The following is a 23,381-nucleotide window of genomic DNA, read 5'->3' as shown; positions in this document are numbered from 1 at the left end:
CGCCGCAGCGCCGGCGGTGAGCAGCGGCGTCCGCCGAGACGAGCCGTCGCAGGCGGCGTCACCTGCCGCCAGCCGCGTCCCCTGACGAGGCATGGGACGGGCCCCTAACCTGGCCGGGTAGGCCTGCCCGCCGAGCAGCGCTGTGGCCGCCGCGCCGGTGCCGTGTCGGCACAGCGGTGGGCCCGGCCGGCCGGGTCATGTCAGACGGACACGGACGAGGGCGGTCGGCCCGGTCAGCACGCCGCAGGCGCAGAGCCCTCACCAGCCCCAGTCTACACCACCGCACGCTCGCCAAAACCAGACGCATCCCAGTCTCGCGGCGATAACGACGTTCCACCAGGCGACGGCTGGCTGAGCAGCGCCGTACCCGGAGGGCAGGGCGGCTGAGCCTCTCCGGCCGGTGCAGGTCGACAGCGGTCTGACCTCGAGCGGAGAGGGAGGGGCCCGCTCGCCGCCCGGCTAGCTTAGACGGAAGGACGCCGTCACCCCAGTCCCCACCAGAGCAGTGCTGCACGCCCGGCGAGACCTGCGAGCGTGCCTGCTGCCGCCGTCGACGGCAGCATCAGCGACCGGCGAGCGACAGTCAGCGGGGGCCGACATTGACAGCGGGCCACTGCCAGCTGCCTTGCGTTGCGGCAGGGCAGCTGCCTTGCCAGCTGCCCTGCCCACTGGTGGCTGCGTTGGCAGGCCGCGGGATAGGCCGTCCTACACACAAATCACCGATGGCGGAGGCCAGGAGCGACACACAAACAAGTGAAGGAACGTTCCTCAGAGCCGGTCTGGCCGACCCCTCGCGCCGGTCTGGCCGTCCCCTCGGACCGGTCTGGCCGCCTCCTCGAGCCGGTCTGGCTACCCCTCGAGCCGGTCTGGCCGCTTCCTCGACCCGGTCTGGCTACTCCTCGGGCCGGTCTGGCCGCTCACTCGGGCCGGTCTGGCCGTTTCCTCGGGCCGGTCTGGCCGCCCCCTCGGGCCGGTCTGGCCGCCTCCTCGCGCCGGTCTGGCTACCCCTCGGGCCGGTCTGACCGCCCCTCACACCGGTCTGGCCGCCCCCTCGGGCCGGTCTGGCCGCCTCCTCGAGCCGGTCTGGCTACCCCTCGGGCAGGTCTGACCGCCCCTCACGCCGGTCTGGCCGCTCACTCGGGCCGGTCTGGCCGCCTCCTCGGGCCGGTCTGGCCGCCTCCTCGGGCCGGTCTGGCCGCCTCCTCGCGCCGGCCCGGTCGTCCCCTGGGGCCGGCAGTACCGGCGTCGCCAAGAGCCGGGCGCCGCTTACCAGACCGGCCGACGACAGCGACGACGCCGCTCCGCTGCAGGAGGGGGCCTCCGCCGGCTCCAGCACGGCCTCACGCCATCCGCCGCGCTGCAGCTGAGGTGACAGGCGGAGGCGTGTGCGGACGTGCATCGCATCAGCGGCGCGCAGGCCACCACCGGCTGTGAGGTGTCGCTACGTGACGCCAGACGCAGCTGTGCACGGGTCGCTTACCCTACAGTATACGGTCGTGCACATCCATTTCGGCGAGTTTCGCTTCAAACGCGTCGTTTTTTCTGCTGAAAACATCGCTTGGGCCTTTGTTCTCAGGCACTGCCGTCGGCTCGACATGGCATGCTAGTGGGTGAAACCAGAGGGAGAGAGAGTATGGCAGACATCCCCGGCACCTTGTTTTCTATACACATACATCGCAATATTCGGCATGGGTGCCAATGGAGTCCAGTACATACGATGGCCAAGTCAGTGTTTAAGCTTGGATCGTGAATGGCTGTTTTCGTCCTATACCGTGCTACGAAACGGTCGCACTGTGCCAACCAGAGCCCTCTGGCCAGTTGCCATCTTATCTTTCTGCACTGGTTGTGCCAAACAAAGCACGACTTCTGGGAGTGGAGCTCGTACCCGCCGTCGCTGGTTTGCCGTCCGACACATTTTCCCCATGCGATACGGTGACGGCACCTACCTCGAACCCAGCGGCATGTGTGAACATGTCTTCTGTGCAGCTGCCTGACCACATACAGACATTATTTGAGTCACACCTCAGCGCCTGTTCATTGCGTCAGAGAATACATCTGACTCCATTATGACTCACAGACGCCGCACCGGCGGCTCGAGCATGCGCCGGCCGGCCGGCCACCGGCGCGGTGACGGCGGCCTGGACCCTGTCTCTGGCGGCGGGTCGGTCGCTGGGTCGGTGGCGTGACTGCTGGCTGTTCCGGGCGGACGGCCGGCCGGCCCGGGGCGGCGCCGCCGGCCGCGCAGTCGAGCGCGCCGCCGCCGCCGTTGCCGCCGCAAAAAACGGCCGCCGCCTGGCAACAGCGCGCGGCGCCGGCCGCGCGGCGCCGCGGCCGGCGCCGCCCCTCGGCCCGCGCCGGCCGCCCGCACCATTCCCAATTACCCAGCCAATTACCGGCCGACAGGTTCTGATGCACGGCCTGGTGAGGACGTCGGGCCGTGCGAGCTGCTCGGCGCCGGACGCGCGGCGTCACACTCCTGACTCCGGCTGGGCGTCAGGGGGAGCGTGCCGCAGGTGTCGGCCAGACGGAGCGGCTCCGGCGGCCGCCGCAGCCGAGCCGGCGGCCGGCCCACACCGGCCCTGCGTCCGCGACGTGAACGCGCGGCGGCGGCGCCACAGCCTCAGCTTTCGACGTCCACGTCGGCTAGGCAAACAGCAGATCTGAACAAGGCACCAGGCATGCCGACTGGGCAGAGCTCCGGCCGCCACCACAGCGGCCGGAGCTGTTGTCATGCTGGACGGACCTCTTCGTCACTTGGCGGTACCGTAGTCCAGGCCCCGGGGTAGTGCCCCGACAATCACATTCGAGCGAGGAGGCGGTGCAGCCACCGAGACACGTCATGTCCGAGTGATGCAGCTGGCCTGGGCTCCACTTGAATCACTGCAGGCGGATGGCCCGTCGGGGCATCGGGCCGAACTGCACCACCGCAAAACTGTTCAGGCGGTCAGATTTACCGTTTTCTCAGAGCCTGACTGGCGGCGCCTCCAGTTCCGTGGCCGGGAGAGCATCGCGCCGCCGGCGGTCCGGCTTTCTCGTGGATAACTGAGATATACAGTCGTGGATAACTGAGAAGTACAGTCAAACCCGCCGGCCCGAGCCGGCGCCGCCGCTTCCGTCACGGCAGGAGTCGCCCCCACCTGCGCCCTGTCGGTGTGGCCGAGGTCGCTGCGGCCATCGACTGCCCCCCACCTCTCCGACGTCGTGTTCCAACAGGCCGTGCCCCTCCCTGTCCAGCACCGCGGACGGTTCGCCGAATTGTTTGAGCCTGTTCCGGCCGGCGCGACAGGCGGTGTCGCGAGGTGGGCCGGCGGCTGCCACAGCGCCGCCGGGAGGCGCAGGTGACCCGGCTCGCGTGCTGACCCGGCCCGGGGGACGCAGCGCCGCGGGGGGGGGGGGGGCGCAGGTGACCCGGCTAGCAAGACACCGGGCCTGGCCCGGTACCACCGCCCCGCTCAAACCGTCTATGACAGCCCGCCGACCGCCGCGTATTCTTAGCTGACGGCGGCGGCGGCGGCGGCGGCGGCGCCTCAAAGGCCTGGCAACAGCCGACTCGACGATCGACGGTTCCAACGGACAAAGGACCGGCCGTCGGCGGCTGGCGCTGACGGCGGCGGCGGCGGCGGCCCGCCCTGACACCAGGCACAGGTCCCGTCGCTCCGCGCCGGCGGTAGTCACACGGACCTCGACCGACTCCGGGCCAGCCGGCCGGGCGCCCACCTGGCCCGCCAGCCCTGCGCCGGCGTCACCAGCACGACAGGCCACGTCTCGTGACGTGACGCGTGGGCAGCGCCGTCGCCGCGCCGCTGGGCAGGCCGCTTGCGCCCCGGACAGCTGGGCTCAGGCTCCCGGGGCCAGGCCGCCTCCCTAGCCTCGACACAGATCCAGCTCATGCCGCCCCTCGCACGCCCGCCGGACTTCCGTCGGTACCGGCGCCAGCCGCCTGCCACGTCCGATGAGAGCGATCGCGGTGAGGAGGGGGGGGGGGGGGGGGGGGGGGACGACGGGAGGCTTTCGCTCTTATGAAAACTGGGATATTTGCAACAACACTGGAAGGAGGTATTCCACCCGCGGGATGTAATAACCGATGTCGAAAATTTTTACACGTCCGACGATCACGACAAAGAAAGACACGAAAGGATTTGCTTTCTCTCGCACCGTATTGCTCCGCACCACTGGCATCCACCCTGAAACGGTTAAAGCGTAACTTCACAACGTAATAACCACCTACCCTGCACTTGGTCTACACGCCATTCCCTGAGTGGCGAGCCGTCTACCCCAACAGCTACCGCGAACGTGATAAAGCTCCCGTCCACAACAAGCGACGCTTGTTTATATGTTCCCAGAACTGCTGACGTCAGGCCCAACACAGACCGCCACTTCCGGTCACTGTCAATACGGGGCTCCACAGACACCGCAACGCGGGCCGGCGGGCGGCCGGTCAGCCGCACACCATCAGCCGGCGGGCGGCCGGTCAGCCGCACACCATCAGCCGGCGGGCGGCCGGTCAGCCGCACACCATCAGCCGGCTGGCGGCCGGTCAGCCGTGCGCCATCAGCCGGCGGGCGGCCGGTCAGCCGCACACCATCAGCCGGCGGGCGGCCGGTCAGCCGCACACCATCAGCCGGCTGGCGGCCGGTCAGCCGTGCGCCATCAGCCGGCGGGCGGCCGGTCAGCCGCACACCATCAGCCGGCGGGCGGCCGGTCAGCCGCACACCATCAGCCGGCGGGCGGCCGGTCAGCCGTGCGCCATCAGCCGGCGGGCGGCCGGTCAGCCGTGCGCCATCAGCCGGCGGGCGGCCGGTCAGCCGCACACCATCAGCCGGCTGGCGGCCGGTCAGCCGCACACCATCAGCCGGCTGGCGGCCGGTCAGCCGCGCGCCATCAGCCGGCTGGCGGCCGCCTCCTCTGTCCCCTGAGCGTCAGGTGTCCCCGTGCTGGCAGCATGCCGTCACGGCTGCCAACGGGACTCCAAACACGCTCCCGCAAGCGTGCATCCCCTCTCATGTTGCCCATGGCGGCTAGCGGCATAGCGGCGGTCCTACGGAGGCTGACGCTCTGTTTTGCCTATCGCCGTGTTTTGTCCCGGCGCGGCCGCGTACCGCCATCTATCTGACCGGCGGACCAGCCGTCACTGCGCTTGCAAACCACAGGATGATAAGACAACTTACATGGCAACTGCGGGCTGAAATAACTAGTTTTAACTTTCCACACAAACCCGTTCTTGCAGACCCCCCCCCCCCCCCCTCCCCGACTACGTCCACAAATGACGAGGAAACCTGCGCTCCCTGTAACGCCTCAGCACGATAGGGCCCAATCGCCGGTAGTATGCATTACTATGCTACAGCTGACAGACTACATACCCCCGAAACACCAGAATAAAAACATATAATCTTTTACAACCGGTTAAATGCGTTTGGATCATGCGGCAATATCCGTGATGGGGCACGGTACCAATCAATCATTGCTCACCGTTACCATCCGGCAAAAGAGAGGAATTTCCTCTCCTCCATCTGGTCTTCAAGACCATGAGTTTCGGGAACACCGTGTCAGAAATGATATGTGGGAGCCAGTTCATGGCTATCAATTAGTAGCTTTTCATGCCAGAGCCTATCTCCATACGCTATCCACAACCTTTTTGGAAAATGCCTCATCGTTTCCTTGTTGTTAATTTCATGTTGTCGTGTCAAACGTTAACATTAACAGCAATAGTTTGCAATGAAAAAGCGTAAAAAACAAATTCATACCTATTCATCCAACACTGCTCCTGTCCAGATGTTGACAGATATTCACGGGCGTGCGCAATGTTGCACGTTTTTCGTTCCGTTACACCAAAGGCAAGCGAAATTTACTTTTTACGAGAGCTTTGATGGAAGACAAGTACCATTTCCATAAAAGGCCCAGTTTTCCTCGCATGTGTATATTTCGGAGACGAACAATGCGATTAGGGGCTTCAAGTCGCAATTTTCGCCACACAACACACCGCTATATCATAACATTATCAGCCATAAATCCTAATTTACGGCTCTTTCAGGAGACGGGACCTGTCCGGCTCTCGGACAGTTCCGTTACTGAGCTGCGAGGCGCGACCAACTGGGCGTGCCGCGCCGGGCCGGTCCGTCAACGTCACAGCGCTTCCCATTGAGCTGCCCCATCCCAGCGCTCCGCCCACTGACGCGGCGTGGGCTTGGCATTTGTTATCCTCTTCCACGTGCCTTCAGATTATGGTTATACTCTCACGTCAGAAGATGCTATGGACACGATTCCCGTCATCTTCAATACATCATGCCGACATTATATTTTCTTATTTTAAAAACCTCATTCTCACCTGCATTCCTGCATTTGTGCACGGGTCTTTGCGCAAAAGATCACGGAGCCTCACAAAATGACAATATTTTGAACCATCAGCCGCTTCAACTTTTTGGTGACCATTGCGCCCAGCGTCTCATCTGCCCTGAGGTGCCCAGCTCAGCTGGCGCGATCCAGCCGAGTTCGGTCGCCGCAGGACTCCGTCTTCAGCGGCCCGTCGACGGCGGATCTGACCGCTGAGCCGGAGCTGGGGCGGCGTCCGGCACCCCCGGGCCAGGCCGTCACGGGGGCCGGCCCGAGCCGCCCCCGGCCCAGGCCACGTGCCGGCCGGCGCACCGGTGTCCGATGGGCGCCGGTCAGCTCGCTCGCTACCCCAGCGGAAGGGGGCCGGGCCGGGGTCAGGGGTGGCCGGCGACGGCCGCGGCGCGGCGGGCCGGCACCCGACACCGGCCGCAGGTCACGGCCGCTGCCGCTGGTCGCGCGCGTGGCGGCCCGCCGCCGCCGCCGCTATGTTCGGGCCGCGACCGCTGGAAGGTCGCTACAACGGCCATCAGGTGTCGTCCGTCGCGCCAGGCGCACGCCGAGCCCCGGCTCTCCGCGCAACCGACTTCAATCAGCGCAGCGCAACCTGAGCCCCCGCAGGCCATCACCGCCAGAGAGCTGGTTTTGCCGGAGCCAATGCCGAAGGGCGCTGACGGCCCACGCGCAGCCGGAGGGATGGGGAATGCCAGTGAGGTAGGGGGACGAGAGCCTTTGTCAGGCTCGAGTCCACGTCTCGTCCGCAGCCAGGTCACACCAGGGGGTTGTCCCGGCCTGGAGTAGTGGTCGCTCCCGCTGCCAGGCCGCTCCACACCCATCAGCGCCGCGGACGACCGGCACGACGGCTTCATCTCTCGCCTGGGGCACATTGCGACGGCCGCCGACTCCCAGACAGCCATCGGGTTCTCCGGCAGCCGACGACGCGGCGTCTCGCATAAAATCACCGAGCCGCGCGATCGTGTTCACCATACAGATCTGATCGCACGAGCAGGCGAGACCCTCCTCCTCGAGCAGGCCCTCTGGTCGTCTGGAGCCGGTGCGAAGGCTCGCTGACAAACGGCGGATGCACGTGCCGAACAGTCGCGATGTTGGCCGCCGAGTGGCTGGCGTGCTTCAGGGCACCAGGTAACCCGATAACGCGCCGGGCTTTTGCACAAACTGACCTGCACGAACGCCCGAGCTGGCTACAGCCAGTCATAGCAGCGCGGCAGCTAATATACACATGTCAAACCACGTGCTGGATGTTCTAGAACCCTGTGCTGATTCATCGCCCTGAATCCGAAGAGCCCAAGAAACAGGCGTGCCACGATCGCCAGAACACACCGACGACAAATATACACCATCGCATTTCAGGCTATCACCAGATTGAGCAGATACCGCTCTGACGTCATTCCAAGCCGTTGGGCCATGGCAACAGCGGCTCCTGGCTCAGAACAGGCCGGTCGAGAAGCGCTGAGCGTGCTGTGTGTCAGCAGGACTGCAGCGGAGCCGCTACTCCGTCCCCCTGCCGCCCCTCCCGTCCCCCTGCCGCTCCTACCAATCCCGTGCCGCCCCTCCCGATCCCCTGCTGCCCCTCCCGATCCCCTGCTGCCCCTCCCAATCTCCTGCCGCCCTTCCCGATCCCCTGCCGCCCCTCCCGATCCCCTGCTGCCCCTCCCGATCTCCTGACGCCCCTCCCGATCCCCTGCCACTCCTCCCGATCCCCTGCTGCCCCTCCCGATCCCCTGCCGCTCCTCCCGATCCCCCTACCGCCCATCCCGATCCCCGCACTGGAGAGGAAGGGGCTCGGTCTCTCAGCCCGTCCAGCCGCCCGACGTACGCGGCTGCCGACGTACCCTGCCGACTGCGGCTGGCAGACCGAACCCGGTGTGATGTGCGCACTGCAGACCCCACTACCGAACCGTCGAACGCCAGGGAGCAAACCGAGCGCGCTCAAGTCATGTCCTATTCACGTCCTACCCGTGTCCTGCCTGTGTCCGAAGGCCACGGCAGCTGAGGCACGCTGAAACATAATGTAAAGGCCACGACAGATGAGTTACGTTGAAACAAGTACAACACGGAGTGGCGTCAAAGAACAGAATCGCCTATGCGGTAGCCTCCGTGAAAGCTAGCGGCCATCCCGAGAAAGAAGCTGATGCCACACTTATCGAGTAAACAGTGAGAATGGTGTGAATGGGCGTTTTTGTGTTCCCAGCAAGGACCGAACCACCACGCCCAGTATAAGCTGACGAAGGCAGCCTTTCCGTCGAGTGTGACACATTCTTCAGTATACCGTGGCGGCGCGCTCCAGGGAGCGGTAACATCACCGGCCAGAACCCGTCGGAGCGGCAGCGTTCACGACCGTACCAGCTGACCAGAAGGTGGTGCTCGGCGTTTGCACCGTGGCTTCCGATGTAGTGCACAAAACAGCAACAAAGAGATCAGGGCTCCGCTGGAAGTGACGTCCGGGGATCCACGAGCACCCTCAAGACACGGCTGAATGAATTGGAAATAAAGAAAACGCGTGCCGTTTGGCGTCAGATGCGAGGTTTCGGGAAATGTAAGCATAGAGTTCACGCTTCAAAGTCCGTTTCCGGCTGCTCCGCATTGACTAAACCTGTCCCGGTGAGGCTCCTGGGGACCTAGGGCCGGGGGGGGGGGGTCAAGCAAATAAACAAGGCTATCTTCCCAGTAATATTTGTTTATGCTTCGTCTGACGTTAGGTAGCAATGAGTGTTTACTGCTTGAGCTTAAACGGTTCGAAGTCGCGAAACGTTACGGGCACCGTCACAAGTGAATTGAAATAAGACATGACTGAGCTCACAGAGCGCCCGCTGGGTGACGGCATATGACCCTGAAGCTCTGCTTGATGGGCGCTGGCCTGTACGCCGTATGGGATGATCGGTGGGACGCTTGAAATGATCGGTAGGCTCGTCGAAGCATCGACATCGGCAGGCGTTTCCGCCATCAGCCCTCTTTAGTGTTGAGCATTGCAAATCGCTTATGGCCGAATCATCTGATGTTCCTCGTGCCTTTGTAAGAGCTGCCTATCGCTATTTAGGACGTACAGGCAAACGCCCATGAAGAAAAACGCGACGTTTTCGCACGAACGCTATATTAACATTTCAACCGCTATTTGAAAAGAATAGCGAGTCTTTTCATCTTGCCAATATTTTTGTTTTATTCGTTCTCGCCGGTACAGTTTGTTTGAACAAGTGGCACACCACCTTTCGTGCACGACTTCGACAGTCGCATTGGCCAGATCCGCACAAGGACCAGCGGCACGAAGAACGCGCAGCCGAGGTGAGAGCACACGGGGCGGCAAGCGCTGCTCACGGGGCAGTGGGCGCTGAACACGGGCGGTGAGCGCTGCGCATGGGGCGGTGAGCGCTGTGCACGGGGCGGTGAGCGCAGCACACGGGGCGGTGAGCGCAGCACGCGGGGCGGTAAGCGCTGCACACGGGGCAGTGGGCGCTGAACACGGGGCGGCGAGTGTAGCGCACGGGGCAGTGAGCGCTGAGCACGGGGCGGTAAGCGCTGCACACGGGGTAGTGGGCGCTGAACACGGGGCGGCGAGCGTAGCACACGGGGCGGTGAGCGCTGAACACGGGGCGGTGAGCGCAGCACATGGGGCGGTGAGCGCAGCACACGAGGCGGTGAGCGCAGCACACGGGGCGGTGAGCGCTGAACACGCCGCGGCACGGCTCCGATACGGTCGTCCCCGTCTGAGGCCGGCGCCGCTGGCCGTGCACCGGCGCCGGCGGCGCCGCGTCAGCAGGTGAGGCCCGCCGATCGCACGCGGCTCGGGTGACGCCGGACGACAACGCCGGCGCCCGCTGACCCGGCCGGCGGCATGGGCGCCGGCCGACGCGCGTGACCCCACATACCGGCGGCGGCCGAGGCGCGCTGCGGCCGCCGGACGCGGGGCTACCGCGGACGAGACGCCCGACTCCAGCAGGGCGCACAAACGGGGCAGACGGAGACGAGGAGCACGAGCAGGTGAAGCCAAAACGTGAGCAATCAAAAATTTCGTCCCCAAAATGATGGCATACAATGACACATCACCAAGCAATAGATGCACCGTAAAATACGACGTCGAGACGGCGCCGAGGTCTGCCCCGCCTGGGGCGGCGTCAGGCTAGCCGCTGCTGCAGCCGCCGTGTACGGTCCGCTCAGCTGACTGCCGCCGGCGCAGACCGCCAGCTGACGGCGGCACCAGCTGGTCGGCCGCGGCGCCCCGTCCGCCCCCAGCACGAGCGCGAGGACAGCAGCAACAGCCCGTCCGCTGCTGGCCACCGAGGCAAAAAGCTGGCCCCGGCTGGCGCTGACGTCCTCACGGGCGGCCCGGTGCAGCGGGCCCGCCAGCCGCCAGACCCAGCTGACACAGGGACGGTGGCACGGCGCCGAGGCGGGGCAGCGCGCGGCACCCGGCAGCGGACGGCGCGGTAACAGCGGCTGCCTTCCGGCTGGCCTTGCTGGATTCATCACAACCGTCAATTCAATTCGTCAACCGTCAATTCAACCGTGAACCGTCAATTCAATTCAACCGTCAATTCGTCAGAGCGGCTCCCGTCATCATCCATACCCCGCAGCGGCTCCCGCCGTCATCCAACCTCCGGAGCGGCTCCGGCCGTCATCCAACCTCCAGAGCGGCTCCGACCGTCATCCAACCTCCGGAGCGGCTCCGGCCGTCATCCAACCTCCGGAGCGGCTCCGGCCGTCATCCAACCCCCCGAGCGGCTCCGAACGTCATCCAACCCTCGCAGCGGCTCCGACCGTCATCCAACCCCCGGAGCGGCTCCGACCGTCATCCAACCTCCAGAGCGGCTCCGACCGTCATCCAACCCCCCGAGCGGCTCCGACCGTCATCCAACCTCCGGAGCGGCTCTGACCGTCATCCAACCCCCCGAGCAGCTCCGACCGTCATCCAACCTTCGGAGCGGCTCCGGCCGTCATCCAACCTCCAGAGCGGCTCCGACCGTCATCCAACCTCCGGAGCGGCTCCGGCCGTCATCCAACCTCCGGAGCGGCTCCGACCGTCATCCAACCCCCCGAGCGGCTCCGACCGTCATCCAACCCTCGCAGCGGCTCCGACCGTCATCAAACCCCCGGAGCGGCTCCGACCGTCATCCAACCTCCAGAGCGGCTCCGACCGTCATCCAACCTCCAGAGCGGCTCCGACCGTCATCCAACCCCCCGAGCGGCTCCGACCGTCATCCAACCTCCGGAGCGGCTCTGACCGTCATCCAACCCCCCGAGCGGCTCCGACCGTCATCCAACCTCCGGAGCGGCTCCGGCCGTCATCCAACCTCCAGAGCGGCCCGCACGTCATCTAACCACCGCTGGCCGGTGGATCAAAGCATTCGTATAACTGAGAGCATTTTGGCCATTGAAGCACAGGCTCGTCCCACGGAATGACAAGCACGTACTTTTACTTTGTTTGTACTTTCAGTCGCAGCCTGACTTTTTACAACTGTCTTCTACTTAAGCACGCTGAACTGAAGCGTCCTAAAGATGATCGTATAGCGGCTAGGAACGATACATCCGAAATTTAATGCAGAGCGGCTGTGAAATTCACGGCAAAAATTCATACAGATCCTTAAGCCAGGCGCGAGACGGGGCATTCCAGCTTCCTTGGGCGCATTGTCACCTTTTACTAATGTATCCGTTGATTCAACGGCTCGCATAATTCTGCAGAATGTCTTTAGACTTGGTTCTATACCAGCAACTCGTCTTCCCGAAGAGGTCATTAGGACGCTCCTTGAAACCTGCGCAAAGGACGCGCCTTCCCGGTGCCTTCAAGGACAACTGTGTCATCAAGCTGACGCCATGACAACGGGCTCCGCTCGGCGTGCCCGCAGCGGGAAACTACATGGCACGAGTCAAACCCACGGAGATCGACGGCGTGGCAGCAAACCCAAGGACAACTGTGGCATCAGGCTGACGCCATGACAACGGGCTCCGCTCGGCGTGCCCGCAGCGGGAAACTACATGGCACGAGTCAAACCCACGGAGATCGACGGCGTGGCAGCAAACCCAAGGACAACTGTGGCATCAAGCTGACGCCATGACAACGGGCTCCGCTCGGCGTGCCCGCAGCGGGAAACTACATGGCACGAGTCAAACCCATGGAGATCGACGGCGTGGCAGCAAACCCAAGGACAACTGTGGCATCAAGCTGACGCCATGACAACGGGCTCCGCTCGGCGTGCCCGCAGCGGGAAACTACATGGCACGAGTCAAACCCACGGAGATCGACGGCGTGGCGGCAAACCTTACATAAACTGCAGACATGTTGGGGATGGACTTATGGACGCTCAAAGTGAGCAACAACACCTATCCCTAAAACCTAAGCTTGGGGAACACACACTGCTCAAATTTACTGTTGGGTCATCTGTAATCAATAAAGCCGTCTTTTAACGCGTGCCCAGATGAATATGAAGATATCGCAATGGGCGCGTATGCTCACCGCGCATTCAAACGCGGCCTGACCCGGCAGCCACCTCGGCACCAGCAGCTACCAACTACAGATTTACTGATATGCCGACTACCCAGACGGAAACTGCGCGAGCACTTCTATCCCAACAGTGCAGAGAACCAAACTGACGACGACCACGTGAGGCAGATACGACTGCTCTATAAAGGAAGCGTGTCCACCGCCTACGAAAAAGATGAAAAGGTCGTTTACGACGTTGTCTAAAAAAATGTGTCTAAAAAAAGACCGCAGGAAAACCATTAAACTATTCATTTTCTGTAAAATGCCGGATGTATCTCGCCTGAGCATGGCCAACCACTTAGCACGCGACACATCCGCTCTCAAGGCTACCAATAGCCATGCATGAGCTCCGAAGTCTTCTCGGTGACTGGACGCCCTGGAAAGCGGGAGGTACGGGGTTCGATTCCCTGCGGTGCCCGCCCTTTCTGCCAGGATGGAGGCAGGCGACGTCATATTGTCATCGCTGCTGTATGTGTCGCATAGGCCCAATGACACGGCACACGACACGGCCTTTGTGCACGCCGCACAACTCATCATATTATTGGTAACTATTGGTATAATACACATTTGGTATATATGCATATATATTTGTATATATATATATATATATATATATATATATATATATATATATAAGCAGCTTAAAATATTGGTGTAATTGGTACCTAGTTACCAATTGGTAACATAACATCACTGTTTGACCGCATCATAATGCACTTGCAAAATATCTGAGGCCACCGAGAACTAAACTGAAAATAAATATGAATCGGTCGCCGTTCAGAGACGACGTGCCTACCAGACAGCCGTTCTCCGATGCCATCCAACAGCCCGAGCGGAGCCGCACAGTCCATGAATACATATAACGACCGCGTCTGTGGCTTCGATCATAATCGAAGACCCCGATTGGCGAATGAGGTCCCTGCTGTAGTGTTTCTCAGAACCATCGTAACCAGTGTGTCCTAATGACAGCATGACACCGAGCGTAATTACCCGAAAAAACTACTAGGAATCAATTCGGCGCAGAGCGTTCAAGCAGATCGTTATGACAGCGCCTCACGTGCATCCATCTTCGGGCCAGGCGAACGCCTCGATGCGGCGGTTGGTCGTCGCCGCCATGCTCACCCCGGCGTCCCCGCTCCACCTGACCGTGCGACCGGCACAAACAGCTGCCGGTCGATAGCATCCAGCCCGGCGCGCCGAGCCGGTGCGGACCGGCGCCCGGTAACACGGGCCGGCCAGTCGCTGGGCGCGTCCTCCGGCCCCGACCGCCAGCTAAAGCAACACGGCGCGGCTGGACAGGGCGGACCTTCGGCTGCGAGAGCGGCGCCGCCCGGCCGGCCGCCACGCCCGGCACGGACTCGGGTCTCGCCGGCGCGCAGCGGCCGGGCGTGCCCGGTGGACGGCGGGCCGGCCCGGCCGCGCCGCGCCGGCCGCCGGGCTTGCCAAGTCTTCGGGACGCGCCAGGCGTGCTCGGGACGCCGATCGCGCTGCAGATGGACGGCCCGTGCAATGGCATGCGCACCATTCGGACCGCGCCGCGTCCGCACGGCCGAGAGGCGACAGTTACAAATCGTAGCATTCCGTGCATTTCCATGACGCACTTTTTGATCGTGATGTGGCTTTTATTCAGCACGGGGCCAAAGATGTCGTCTGCAGATGGTTTGCACCAGTGATGTCAGATTCGAGCAATTTTGAAATTTTGTCCGGAAACGATACCCATCTGAACATTGACACCATGACCGACAAGTGGTTATTAAGTCGACTCCATAAATTGATCGACTTCTAGAATGTTAGATTGCGGACTATCACTTTCTACTTTCTATCGATTTATCTCACCAACGCATTGTTTCCGTTGTTTTTGTGCATTTCGATGACACGCAGTCTTTCAAGACCATAAATTGCTTATACGTCGCGACATTCACTAATGGCATGACTCACAATACTGAGCTTGTTATTTGACCGCGGGAAGCATGCTGAGTTTGCAGCAGTTGGTGGGCAAATGCCGCAGCATGCCACTTCACTTCGTTACATCTTGCTGCAAGCTCCACGCTATTTGTTTACTCCAAAATGTCTCCAATAAATTGTAAAGCACCTTGAAAACAAACTATCAAAAATTTTGCCTCCATATTTCCAAGGAAGCTCAATGGGTTAAATGTGGATTATAACCCCAATAATAATTTAAGAGCTTTCCGAAAAGTTTTTGTTCCGCGACCAACCGGAAGCTTAATCCGTTGACATCATGTTTCGATATTTTTTTTACCGCGATTGACATTGCTAGGGTACACTACACCGCGTGTTGGGAGGGGGGGGGGGGGGGGGCGCAGTCAATGTATACTGCTCTGTGCCTCCGGAAGTCTCATTCGGTGTGAACTGTTGCTCCCCACCGGGTGTCGACTGCCGTGCTGAGCGGGGCGCGACGGTAAAGACAAGAGACCACCCCGCCAGGGGAGAGAGTGCCGAGTGACGGGCCACGCGGTACCGTCTACTGCCCGCCTGAGCAGCCCAGCGCCTCCCCGGCACGGCACAGACATGGAAGGGAACGAGAGGCAGCAAACCGAGACCGAGACCGAGACCGAGACCGAGACCGAGACCGAGACCGAGACCGAGACCGAGACCGAGACCGAGACCGAGACCGAGACCGAGACCGAGACCGAGACCGAGACCGAGACCGAGACCGAGACCGAGACCGAGACCGAGACCGAGACCGAGACCGAGACCGAGACCGAGACCGAGACCGAGACCGAGACCGAGACCGACGAGACCGAGACCGGGGAGACCGAGAGACCGAGACCGAGAGAGAGAGAGAAGAGATAGAGAGAGAGAGAGAGAGAGAGAGAGAGAGAGAGAGAGAGCGAGAGAGAGAGAGAGAAGAGAGAGAGAGAGAGAGAGAGAGAGAGGAGGAAGAGAGAGAGAGGAGAGAGAGAGAGCGGTGGGGGGGGGTGGGGGGGAAGCTGGCTGATGTTCAGTTACCGTCAGGGAAGCAGCGCCATCCAGCTCACATACCCGACCGACCAGAAGTAGGTCGCTGCAGCGCGAGTCCTTGGACCCAGCCAGACGCACTGCCAGAATGTACCCGGCCGGTCTATGAAGACTGGGGCCATGCCAATCACGAAGCGTTTAAACATAGGTCGGTGCCTTTCTGTACCAGACGGCGCGCATAAAGGGAGTGTTCCACATTTGTTTGGGTGTTGGATTGAAATAGCCATGTTGAAGATCATTCAGTGCAGTTCACAGTCTTGCCCTTGTTAAGACCTGAGCCCTTCTAGTATCTGAGCTACATGCCCACAAAGACGTGCGGGCTATTTCGAGGTCGCCCCGGAGAATCCATGACGCCATAACAACGTCATTCCATTCCTGTCATCCCATTGGCCATGCAACGATCAATGTAAAGAAAAATATAATTGTCCAGTCGCCCATATCTGGCGTTCTTGAGCACCATTTCCAGACATAACAGTCGTCAATTAGCACTCAATGTTGCGCAAGGCAGGATGACGCAATCAAGCAACGACATATTAAGGAGCATATTTGCTAAACAGAGAAATTGTGTCGTCTAGGGCAGCCTTTCCAACTTAAAAGTAACCCAATAGTTGTGAGTGAGCTCAGTTAATGATACCCGATGCTTGTTTAAATATTTCCGGATGTGCAGCATTCCCTTTAACGGTGCGAGGCAGGGAATCGGTTCTGCGGGGGAATCGACTACGCTGGGGGAATCGACTATGCTGGGGGAATCGGCTCTGCGGAGGAATCGGCTGTGCGAGGGAATCAGCGCTGTGGAGGGATCGTCTCTGCGGGGGGGGGGGGGGGAGGAATAGGCTATCAGAGTAAATAAGCTTTGAGGAGCAAATCGGCTCTTTCCAGCCCACGATTCAACGCCTCATGCGAGAGTGAGAACGCTTTTCACCTCCTGCAGCTCAGGACACCCACAAGCAGACGCACGCAGCCACATCTGCACACACACAACCAAACCCGACCAACTTCCTGCGACTGAGCATGGCGCCAGTGGTCCAACTCGGTTCGGGCCTTTCCTTCGTCGAAGCGTGCGAGACCACGTCTTCCTGGGCTTAAGGACACCGCCTAGACCAACGGAGGTCAACTGCCCTTCACGGGGTGACGCAAGCAGGCGCCAAAGACCGACCGCCAGGGCGCCACGGAGCTTCGCTTGACACGGTCGTCAACTGCGACCATGTAAGCGCTGTTGCGGCATCTCGGAACTGCCTGACTCGAATCACCAAGGCGACGCAGGATTTCAGAAGGGTCCAACTCCGATTGCCAGGGCGATGCAGGATTTCAGGGTCATTCAATTCTCATCAAAAAGGCGCCACAGCGTTTGATGGGCACTGCCTGCCTGTCATGGGACACCACGGTTTCCCACAGGTGCGTAGTGCCGGACACAACGGTGCCGCACTGCCTTCAGAGCACCCAGTGCCAACCAAGGGGAGCTGCAGTGTCGCAGAGCAGCCAACTGAGCATGGGGGCGCCCCCGGTCTCTTGACTGAGAGACCGGGAGACTTGACTGAGAGACGCCCCTGGTCTCTTGACTCAGCGGCTCGGGGCGCCACCTTCCTTTTGGCCTTTTTGGCCATCTTCCTATTGGCTCTTTCGGCCAAACACTCAAAATGATGCCAGTTGGCTGCACCATGCCTAACGTAAAGCTTGTATTGCTGCTCCCTTGCGAAAAATACTTTTCCCGTATCTTACTAACATGATATCTGGCACGACAACTGCACTAGCATCACTGTTAGTTCTAGTTATACTCCTTCGAAACGTCTGACGTGCATTGCAGACGATCCGCCCCCGTCCTCCACCCATTGCCAGACAAGTATGCTGCTCAGTCTGAAGCTAGGGCCGGCCCAACGGACGTCTGGCGAGAGGAGGGCCGAGTGAGTCATGCTCCACGTCAGCCACGCATGATCAACCCACATATGAGGATGGGGGGGGGGGGGACTTGGCTGGTTCGTCAAATAAATATCCGTTCGTTCGGACCAGCACTGCGCATTCCCAGCTGCCAAGGTCGGCCTGGGTCAGGCTGGCCATGCGCGATACTGACGAATCGTGGGACTGTACGGCTGGGTCGACGCGACCAATTTTAGCGCAGGCCGCGCAGAAGGGAAACATTTCAGTCATCTTGGCATGCAGCTGTCAAACAATTCAGCGATGAACTTTTTAAAATTCGTGTCGAAGTGATGCATCAGTAACGTCCGGCCGTAAGAGGTGGATAAGCTAACAGCTGGAGGCGGTTCCACGTATACTGAACACGGTTCCGCGCATACTGAGCACGCACCAATCACCACAGGCTTTTAAATTTGACAGATGCGACAACAGCTGGCGAGCAAAAACACTATAAATTACGTGCAGACGGCGGTCGATGTACTATTCGTGTCTGCTTGTCAGATAAAGAGCGACACTTAATGTCCTAGCCACTGGACCGGGCTCCCGCCGTCAGACAAACGCATCGCGCACGTGTCCACCAGCCGCAGGAAAACGAATAGGTATCGGACACATTTCTCCTCACGCCTCCGTGTATTGTTTTGACGCGGGGAATCGAGCGGCTCAGCTCCGCAGCCAACACCCCATCTATCACGGTTCGATCAGCAGCGGCCGGTGTTCGGGCGGGCGCCGGGCGCCGGGCGGCGGGCGGCGGGCGGCACGGGGCCCGCCTGCACCGGCGGCACGGCAGCACCGGCCGGCGCGGTGCGCAGCTGCGCGCCGCCACTGACACGTGCGGCGACCGCCTGACCGGGCGCGCCGCTGCCTGTCGCGGCGGTGAGTCACCTGCTCACGGTCGGAGCGCTGAGTTGCCGCCGGCCCGCTCCTCCCGGTACGGACCGGTAGCACTTACGGGGGGAGGTAACCGCCGCCTTGGGCAACCCTGGCCGGTGACCCGGCGGTCGGCTTTCCAAGGGTCGCCGACGCCAGCGCTCCGGCCCGCCCGCTGCCCGGCGGGCCAGCCTCGGGCCGCCAGCGACCGCCTGGCCGGCCCGGACCGCTGCCCCGCAGACCTGCCACACCCGGCACTAGCGCCGCTGTCGCTGGCAGCCGGCTACCACGCGCACCTGTGCGGGGGAGGGGAGGGGAGCGGCGGCAGACAGCGGCGCGCCGCGCCGCGCCGGTCGGCTGCTGGCCGGCCCTGCTCCGCCGCCTGGCCGGCCCCGCCGTCCGACTCACGGCGTCCCAAGTTGAGACGGCTCTCAGGGCGGCGAGCAGGGCGCAGCACGCGCTTCGCTCGCTTCAACAACTTCCACTGTGGACAGCTTGATACAAAGAGGCCGCTACCGGCCGCCCAGCTCCGTTTGCGGAGTATGGCCGTGCGGACCACCGGCGCCACCGTTTGCGCGGAGCCAGCCCAGCCGGCAGACGACCTATCCCCAGTCAGACTCCTTTTAGTTCCCCTTTAAGAGGCGGCCACATCGCCGCTCTGATCCGGTCTTCGCCGGCAAGGGTATATCTCGGCACATGGGTCACAATTGAGCGAACGACGAATTTCACGCCAAAGCCATATCAATCATATGTTATGGCATGAAATCCCATAATTTTACTCCCATCTGTGATCATTTCACATCAGCCAAAACAAATGCTGAAGGGCAAGTTACGCAGGTGCGCGCGGATTGTGGGACAGCGCCTCAAATGGACATGCGGGTCCAAGTAAAACTAACTAGTTGTTCTACGTGCCTTTCACTATTGGCGAATATGTGTACGAATATTTAAAGCCACGAATTTCTCCTCCAGAGCAGCAAAAGACCTCAGGAAGTAAACGTTTATTAGCGGCCACGCACTGCCGCACCCACGGATTGGAAAACGGCCATTTGTCATGAGAACATCACGAGCATCACTACCGCGAACACAATCACCACATCATGGCGTCACCCACGCGGCAAGCCGCATCCTCCAATGATTCCTCAAATCAGCTATATGGGTCTCAGACCGCCGAGCCAGTGTTAAACCACAGGCAACTTGGCCTGCCTGATCGTGAAAGTTTCATTTTAAGGTACAGTCATATGGACTCCCTGTCCGTGTCGCAATTTATGTCTCCTCCCTTCATTTGAATGCAAATACTTTCGATGACATCACAGATATCACATATCATGGTGCTATAGCTCAAAAAACAGATAATGGTGCGATTGTCTTTGGCACCCAAGTAATTGGTTTCAGTCGGAACAGAGCATGCATCACTAAATACGCAAAGATTATATATACTCTTACGATGCTATCGCCATGTTTGTCGCGCTCCCAATCTAGCTTGCACCATCGTGAGCATAGCGAGAATAAATGACAGATGTATGCGCCGTGATAAGTTGCATGCGAATACGACGCATAATTGTGCCACTTAGAAGACTGATCAAAAGTCAGTCACATTAAATCCCAGGTGTCTGGGTCGAGCGTCATTGCTGATAAAATCTGTGCACTTTGCAGAATTCACATAGGTTGGAAGGAAGTGTCTAATTTATTAAAAAAGTAAGATTGTAAGGGCCAGCTAGTCGTGGACGTCCTGGCGTCAATTCTCATCCTGCATGCAATTCTCAATAAAGTAACGCACGTCGGACGTTGCAGCTTGATGCAGGTCATGTTAATAACAAATCAAAGCAATCTGCAAATCGAAGCAATTGAGCGGAACTGCCAGGTGCATGTGTACACGAGCATTTACATAGTCATTTTGCATAGTAGGGATAATGCGCTGCTTATCGTTACTGAACGCCGATTGACGGTACTGACATTGGTTTGTAGATATGTGTGGGATGGGCGTTGTTCACAAAACTTCTTTTTTATTCTGGCTACCATACAAATTGTCCAATGCATGTCATCGCTGCCTGTCTGTGTAGAATATAACTGCTCACCGTGTGCAACTGGTTCACATAATCCTTCATCCCGGTAACTTTCCTGGCATGTTCGAAGCTTTGCTTACCTTGCATTACCCGCTACGGTTACAGATCAGTCTTCTAGAGCAGCCACCCTAGCTTTCTTTGGAAATGTGGAACTTCGAAAGACATTGCTGATGCACCTTTGCGTTTTCAAGTGGAGTTATGTAGTTTTGTGGAATACATGTGCTCCTTAGAGGGTGTGCAACGTTGCAACAAGCCAATGATGAGCAAAGCCCAGCCTGGCCGGGCCGTATGCGTCGCGTTGGCTGGTCAAAACGCTGCGTCTCTCGCGCGAACCACGCGCTCCCAGTTTCACCGAGTCTCCTTTTCACCAAAACTTGGCGCACACACATCGCGTGACGTCTCGCGGACAATACGTCTACGCGGCGTGATTTACAAACGTCGCGAGCAGTCGCTTTGCTTTACGAAGCCCATCACTGGCGCGCCGGGCGGTGTGACACAGAGGAGGGGAGAGAGGGTGGGGGGCGGGGCGACGGTGTCACGCAAGGGCCAAGGGCACAGGCGCGTGGCGGGCCGGCCGACAGAACTCACAGACGGAGCACCATAGACTGCTGCACTAGACTAGACTAGACTGCTGCTAGGCTGCGGCTGCAGCCAGACACCGTCCAAAGCTTCGCAAATCGACCGCAAACGGCAAGGGAGACAAAGCAGGGAAACAGTGGCGGAGAGGGGAGCACAGTGGAAAAATAAAGCGGCAACAGAATGCTTGTCGATTTGATCAGCAGCAAAAAGAATGCCTGGAAACCGACGCGAATTCATCCTGTCATCACCTCGTGACAGTCACACAAAACTGCAGCAGTGCTCAATGCCGCAAGCGTTGCTAAGCGCTTCAAATCGCAATGTCATGCACCGCATCACATCCGGTTGTGGAGCAAACTATGCACTGCATGGCATCTGGCTCTCCAGTTTCGGCCCGCGCGGCTCTGCAGCCACCGCCGCCGGCAAAAGCGCCAGCCGTATGTTGGAGGCCCAGAGTCCGCCGGTGTACAGGGGGGTGGCGTCAGCCGGCTGGGACAGGGGGCGGCGGCTCCGAGACAGGCTCCGGACGGAGCTGCTCGGGCCGGCCGGCGAGACGGCTGACGGTGGAAGCTCGGCTTGGACTAGAGGCTAGATGCGGGTCCGCCGGACTGAGCGGAACCACGGTCAGACTGAGAGGAACCAGCGTCTACTCCGGGCCGCCGCGGGCCTGGGGAGGGGGACCGAGGAGGGACCCAGGTCAAACACAGCGGCGGCCGCGTCCGCTCCGGGCCGCCGCGGGCCTGGGGAGGGGGACCGAAGAGGGACTCAGGCCACACACAGCGGCGTTCAGGTCCCCTCCGGGCCAGCGCAGGCGCGTGGCGCTTGCGCGCCGGGTACTCACAATGGGTGCAGAAGGCGGGCGTGACGACGTACACGGCTTGCAGCAGGTGGGTGTAGATGGGCCGGCTGAAAGCGCCTGCAACAGACCACAGGCGCGTCACACCACCGACAACCGACAACGGTGGCGGCGGGACCGAGGACACACCCACCAATCCAGGGCAGGTCAGCAGCCCCGGCGCGAGCACCCCTGCAGGTCGCATAGCCAGGTGGGCAGGACCCAAGCTCATCTGTCGGCTTCGACTGGGGGACAACACTCGTTCCTCCGAGCGACGCTCTCCGTTTGACTGTGTTGCCAGCCCGACGGCCATTCCGCCGCACTCCTCGGCCCAAAGACATCCTTCGAGCCCGAAAACAGCCCAAAGACATCCCTCGAACGTCATCCGCCTGTGCAGGAGCTCTGGCGAGTCTTCAGAAGTAAAATACAACCGGGCCGTTTGTTTGCACTTTCGCGGCGAATTAAAACATATGCGCTGGGCCTGCAGCCGCGCTTGTAATCAGACGGGAGGGCATCTGCCAGAATCGATACAATCCATCAGTGCTAGGTATAACACGTGTGCCGCACTGGCGGCGGTCCAGCGCCCGTTCGCTGACTTCGTTAGCACGCCGTGCCAAAGTCAGCCGATGCAGCGGCGCCACGGATCATCGCCGATGGGACGGCCGCGGCTCGGCCCCGACCCGATCCTGTTCGACTGACAAGCCTTCCGGATCCTTACCAATGACTCAGACAATCCCGTGAAGAAGCAAATTCGCCTGCTGGCGCTATTTATGACTCTTGGCCGAGGGCTCACTTCGTGGAGCGAGACGCAACAGTGCCTCACCTGTACGTGCATCGACCTTTTCGCTGAATTAATATCTTGGGGAAGATCATGGTGCGAGCAAAGGCCAAACAACTTAATAGCCTCGCCCTGTTTTCTTCCCATCTAGTCCGAAATCCGGTTAACATCAATTTCATCTAATTGGCACGCGGCAGCCGACTTTTCTGCCTGGAATGACTGACGAAACACACACTGGCACCACCGCCAGCCGGCTTTGTAGATCCACGGACGCTTACCTGCCGAACCCGGATGCAAATGTGCATGGTGCATCCACGAATTCCCTCTGAGCAACCTCGTGTCAAAGTTCGGGCATGACAAAACCCGGGCATGCCACGGCCCAGACGTTTTTTCGTCAGGCAGGTCTAAATATAGAGCCCGGTCAGCACTGTTCGCTCGAGTACCGGCTTTCGAGCGGCACCTTCGGCCCGGCTCAGCGTGCTCAGCGGCCTTTGATGTACGGCGGCTGCGCCCGGCCGGGCCCATCTGATCTGTCTCAGGCGGCCTGCCACC

The 23,381-nt window shown here is 60.6% G+C and overlaps 1 protein-coding gene across 1 annotated transcript in view; it reads right to left on the bottom strand.

Annotated features, from left to right (window-relative positions):
* Nucleotides 1-23,381, bottom strand: part of Pi3K21B (phosphatidylinositol 3-kinase regulatory subunit alpha) — a gene marked incomplete in the record, with an annotated part of 108,473 nt that overhangs the window by 53,547 nt on the left and 31,545 nt on the right. Inside the window, 1 exon segment of the mRNA XM_037234472.1 lies at nt 22,058-22,132. Within this exon segment, the coding sequence (XP_037090367.1) occupies nt 22,058-22,132 (75 nt within the window).

The sequence above is a fragment of the Pollicipes pollicipes genome, unplaced genomic scaffold (assembly GCF_011947565.3).
Source record: "Pollicipes pollicipes isolate AB1234 unplaced genomic scaffold, Ppol_2.1 Scaffold_7231;HRSCAF=8579_pilon_pilon_pilon, whole genome shotgun sequence".
NCBI lineage: Eukaryota > Metazoa > Arthropoda > Thecostraca > Pollicipedomorpha > Pollicipedidae > Pollicipes > Pollicipes pollicipes.
This window is presented reverse-complemented; position numbering and strand designations above follow the sequence as displayed.